General features: G+C 39.4%; 2 protein-coding genes across 2 annotated transcripts; one reads left to right on the top strand and one right to left on the bottom strand.

Moving 5' to 3' along the window:
• Positions 1–2,088: 2,088 nt before the first annotated feature.
• LOC110033232 (zinc finger protein ZAT5-like) lies at positions 2,089–2,517 on the top strand. The gene is made up of 2 exons (XM_020737148.1): positions 2,089–2,253; positions 2,311–2,517. The coding sequence occupies exons 1-2, from the start codon at positions 2,089–2,091 to the stop codon at positions 2,515–2,517; spliced, it is 372 nt and encodes a 123-aa protein (XP_020592807.1).
• A 404-nt stretch (positions 2,518–2,921) lies between these two features.
• LOC110033233 (zinc finger protein ZAT5-like) lies at positions 2,922–3,524 on the bottom strand. The gene has a single exon (XM_020737150.1). The coding sequence runs from the start codon at positions 3,522–3,524 to the stop codon at positions 2,922–2,924; it is 603 nt and encodes a 200-aa protein (XP_020592809.1).
• Between the last annotated feature and the right edge of the window lie 2,156 nt (positions 3,525–5,680).

A 5,680-nucleotide genomic window follows, 5' to 3' on the forward strand; every position in this document is an offset into this window, starting at 1 on the left:
GCTCGCTGCCGCCGCCGCCGCCACAGCTATTCTTGCCAGCGCCAGAGAATTCCAAGGCAGCATCTTAACTCACCTCACTGTCTTTGTCTCTCTTTCTCCCCTCGGCAAAGGCAAAGCTCCACTTTCAGTGTCGAGTGTCGAGGAAGTTAGGCAAACAGGAACTGCCCGGGCGGAACGTTAACATGTTCAAATTCTCCCGTTCAACTCGATTAAAACGTACGTATTCAAATGCGCTCGACTCGTAAATTTAATATTTACATACATACCACCGAATATATATTTATCTATCTCACAACTCAACCGTACTTTATATGCAGGTGCGTTAAATTTAAATCTTGTTAAATCATGCCAATTATATGCCATGAAACACATTTAAGTTGTTACTTTAGTATGAGGAATACAACAAAATTTTACTTCATTTGTTGCCAAATCGGCAAAAATAATCCAAAATGAGTAATGAGCAGAGCGAAATCATTAAGGTTAGATCCAACCCCCATAGGTTTATAGTGATCTCACGCAAAGCCACACTTAATGAGCGCATAACTAGCACCAAACTTAGTTAAAATCCCTCTCTTGCATCATTATCTTCAAAATCTTTGCAAGGAGATGAGAGATTAAGATCCAGACAAAATCTCTTCGAATTCTCCTTCTTCGTCGGCTCTGATGTAGTCGGTGGGTCGTGCTTCCACATATGTCTGCCAAGAGCTTGACCTGAACTGAACACCTTGCCATAGGCCGAGCATTGTTGGATTCAAACCTTGATCATGGCTGGTGAAGAGGACGATTTAACGCTCAATTGAATTGAATTCACATTTATCACCTCCGATGAAAGCTTCATTTTTTTTATTATGGCTAGCACAGTGCCAACCAAGCGCATGGTGTGTGGAAAGTATATATAACAATCCAGACATTAGTGGGCATTATTTCCAAAATTGTCGGCTCTGCGATTCCCCGGCTAGTAATGTTAGCGGCGGTGGTCGCTTCCTCTCTTTCTTTGGGCTTTGGATTGTAGTCTCCTAGATAGGGAGTATTAATAAGTAGCCATGTCTTCTTTTTCCTCAATTGGGCTCTCAGAGATCTGTGCAGAGGTTGTTGGAAACAATACAAACGACACTACGAGGGGCAAAAAGTTACTTGTTTGTCGCTTGGTTCTCTTCCTTTTCGCTATAGTGGGTTCTTCCTTTGATGGCTAAGAATGCACTCATAGAAGTGAAGGTTGAGGAGCTAAAAAAATAACATAAATTTGAAATGAATATTTAATATTTAGGTTGGCGGAGTCATATGAAGGTATAGAGTACCATTTAGGTTTGCTGAGCCATATGAAGGAATAACTTTGAAATGAATATCTAACATATTAATATATGCCATAAATTAATTTTCTATTTTATATCTCTAGAATCTTAATTTGACATGATCAAATTTTCTACCGTAATGCTCTCTCCCCGCTCTTAAGCTCGATCATGCACCACCACACATAAAAGAGAAGCAGCGACCATCTACAAACCACCCGAAGCTTGCTATTTACAAATCAACCCCCTCCTTCATCCATTTTTCCAATTATCCCTCAAATATTGGAATTTATGTTAAAACTACAACCCATATTTTTTTTTTCTTTTATCAAAATCTTAGCAATTTAACCGCGAGAAACGTGTGAATACTTCGGTTTCATATTCCAAGAAAATCAGTTAGATGATTAGTTTATAAATATTAATATTTCGAGAGGTCCGCATGTAATCATCTTAAAATAGAATACACAACAAAGAACTCTAATTATCATCCCCCTATCTTCACTCCAAGGCCATCCTTCCCCGCAAAACTCTGCTTTCATTTTGTTTTTTATTCGTTCTTACAAAATTGTTCATGGTTGCATTCCACCCACATCAGATTTCAGATCCAAATTTTGGTTTCTCCCACTCACAGGTGCTCGTCTTCACCTTCCTCACCCTTCATTTCTTTGAAAGCAGTTTGCTTTCTTACCCATCAATGGAAGATTCTACCATAGTGAAATGAAAGAGAACCAAGCGGCAAAGGCATCACCCTTTGCCATAAATAATGTCGTTTATATTGTCTCCAACAATCTCCGTGGAGATGTCTGAGCGCCCAACTAAGGAAGAAGAAGACACAACTAATTGGCTCATACTCCTTGCTGGAGGTGGCTACAATCCAAAGCTCAACGAAATAGTGGAAGCGACCATCGCAGTGAACATTACGAGCGAGCGAGTAGCAGAGCCGACAATCTCCACCACCGGCAAGGTCAGAAATAATACCCACCAATGTCGGGATTGCAATATGTGTTTTTCCTCACATCAGGTGCTTGGCGGACATCGTGCTAGCCATAATAAAAAACCGAAGCTTTCGAATCCTCTCGCGTCGGGGGTGATGAATGAATACTTGCTCTCTTCGCTAGCCAAAGTCAAGGTTAAAAGCCACAAATGTTCGGTCTACAACAATGAGTTTAGTTCCGGCCATGCTCTTGGCGGACATATGCGGAAGCACTACCAACCGATTACACCGTAGCCGACGAAGAAAGAGAAGAATTCCACGAGATTTTATCTGGATCTTAATCTTCCACCTCCTTGCGATGGTTAAGAAGGTAATTACACAAAAGTGTTTGGATAGGAAGCAAATGAGAAGAACTTTTGCTAAGTTTGGTGTTAATTTATGTGCATGTTTTAGTGATTTTGCTCTATCCCACCCTTCCGATTGCTTGTTAGGATTGTTTTTGCCGCTTTGGCAACAAATACAATAAAATTTAATAATAATAATAATAATAATAATAATAATAATAATAATAATAATAATAATCCTAACAAGCAATCGGCTGAGCAAAATTACTAAAACATGCACTTAAATTAACACCAAACTTAGCTAAAATTTCTTTCGTTTGCTACCTCTCCAAACACTTTTGTGCCATTACCTTTTTAATCATCACAAGGAGGTGGAAGATTAAGATCCAGATAAAATGCCTTAGAATTATCCTCTTTCTTCGTCTGCTCCGGTGTAATCAGTTGGCGGTGCTTCCGCATATGCTCGCCAAGAGCCTGGCCGGAACTGAACTCACTACTGCAGTCATAACATTTGTGGCTTTTAACCTTGATCATGACAGACGAAGTGAACGGGAATTCATTCAACACCTTTGATGCGAGGGGAATCGAAAGCTTCAATTTTTTATTATAACTAGCACGATGCCCGCCAAGCGCCTTGTGTGAGGAAAAAGACATATTGCAATCTCGGCATTTGTGGACATTATTTTCGGTCTTGCCGGTGGCGGTGGTTGTCGGCTCTGTGACTCGGCCGGTAAGGTTCACGGCGGTGGTCGCTTCCTCTATTTCGTTGAGCTTTGGTTTGTAGCCACCTTTGGCAAGGAATATGAGGCAATTAGCCATCTCTTCTTCTTCCTCAGTTGGGCTCTCAGAAATCTCCAATAATGTTGTTGGAGACAATATAGGTGATATTACGTGGGGCAAAAGGTGATGCCTTTGCTGCTTGGTTCTCTTCTCTTTCATTATGGTAGATTCTTCCATTGATGGGTAAGTAATTAGCAAGCGAACACCTGTGATGTGGGTGGAATGAAACCAGGAACACTTTAGTAAGCACTAATAAAAAACAAAATGAAAGCAGAATTTTGCGGGGAAGGACAGGCTTGGAGCAAAGATAGGGGAATGACAATTATAGTTCTTTGTTGTGTATTTTATTTTGGGATGATTACATGAGGACCTCTCGAAATATTTATATTTATATGTTAATCATCCAACTGATTTCTTTGAATATGGAACCGATGAATTCACAAGTTACATACGGTTAAATTACTGAGATTTTGATAAAAGTAAAAAATATGTGTTGGAGTTTTAACATGAATTTTGATAATTGAGGGATAATTTGAAAAAAGGATGAAGAAGGGGGGTTGATTTGTAAATAGCAAGCTTTGGGTGGTTTGTAGATGGTCTCGGCTTCTATTTTTATATTTGTGGTGCGTCAAGAGCAGAGAGAGAGCCAGTGAGGTCAAAGCATGTGAATTGTTATGGTAAAAAATTTGATTGTCAAAATAAGATTCTAGCGATATAAGATAGAAAATTAATTTATAGAACATATTAATATGTTTGATATGTTGGCAACAAATTTTCATCATCAAGCACGAATCTCGAGGTGTGATGTGGATCTCCCGACATTCTTTTGAGAAAAAAAATATCAAATTTCAATTCATGAGTCAACCAAAGCTTTTAATTCAACTAACTTACTGTCAAACAGACCGGTTCGACGAGACAAATCCAATGATATAAAAATTGGTCAAATCCAAGTCAAATTAAGCTTAGATCAAACCATTAAACAACTTTTGCAAGCGGGATTGGACGGGCCTCTATACGCCGTGACGCCATCAGTGCCCCGACGATAACGAGGAGCTCCGTCCAGGCTTCCGAACAGAAAGGAAACATGAGCCGACAAGGTTGTAGCGGCTCAAGTCAACAACTACAAAAGAGAGATGTCGGCTGCACAGAAGTGTGGGCCGTGCCAAACTCAAGCTCCACATGAGAAGAATCCAACTGAAGATACAGTTTGTCAGTGACGGACTCGCCGGTGGGATGCAGCCGCGAAGGGGAGTTCGACGCACGTGCCGAACCATCGGAAAGCTAGCTAGGACATCGTAAAATTTGCCCCTTTTTTCTATTTATTTAAGGGAATTTGGTAGACGAAATTGGTGGGGTCTTCTAAAACATACGTGAGAGCTTCGAGTGATGAAAAAAATGGATGGTCAACCACTGCCATCACGTCGTTGGTCGATGAGATCTTTGATAATGTGGTCCCTAATGGTTGGACGTTCGGACGTGCGGAAAGTAATATTTTCCAAACACAAGATTTACAGATTTTAAAAAATATTGGTTATTCTTTTAATAAAAGCATATATAAAGCAAATATTGGCAAAAATAGGTATATACTACGCATCTTATTGCATATCAAAGGTAATTTTAACACTTGATAAATATACATACCAAATTAAAATGATTTACATATCCACAAAAACATTTCTTTCAAAATAAGTATAAAAATATCATAAAATATAGATGCGGTCTCTCCCTTGCGTTCGCAGCTTCTTAAAAGAAGAGGTGTTTACATATATCCCACCAAATTCCTATGTATTTACACATCTAACACCTAAATTTTAAATCTTGGGTTATACCACCCGCGATTGGTTGTACGAATGTGTGGTTGTGTGCGTGTAATAGCTTAAAAACTAAGGCAATCGCAATATCTAATCCAATGATAAATTTTAAATTACATTTATCGCTAAAATGAAAACACAAAGAAGTTGGCAACCATCGATCGCCACGTTGCTAGCTAATGAGGTGTATAAAGACGTGGTAGCTGGTGGTAAGACGTCCAAACATGCGGTGTTTGGAAGAAATATCGAGGGCCTTTATAACATCAAAATGAGCGCCAATGAGGGGACCCGAGCCGAACAACTTCGGCTTTCCTCACTCAGGCTGGCCCCACTCAAACGAGTCAGCTAGACCCCATTTTACCAACAAGTAAAAGTCTGCATTTAAGATGAGCTCCACTGAAAACCTGTTAAGCTAAGCTAAAAAACAATATAATTTTGATATGAACATTTACTATTTAGGATGGGGGAGCCATATGAAGGTATAGATTACTACATACATACATACATATATACATATATATA

The sequence above is a fragment of the Phalaenopsis equestris genome, unplaced genomic scaffold, assembly GCF_001263595.1.
Source record: "Phalaenopsis equestris unplaced genomic scaffold, ASM126359v1 Scaffold001116, whole genome shotgun sequence".
NCBI classification, from domain to species: Eukaryota; Viridiplantae; Streptophyta; class Magnoliopsida; order Asparagales; family Orchidaceae; genus Phalaenopsis; species Phalaenopsis equestris.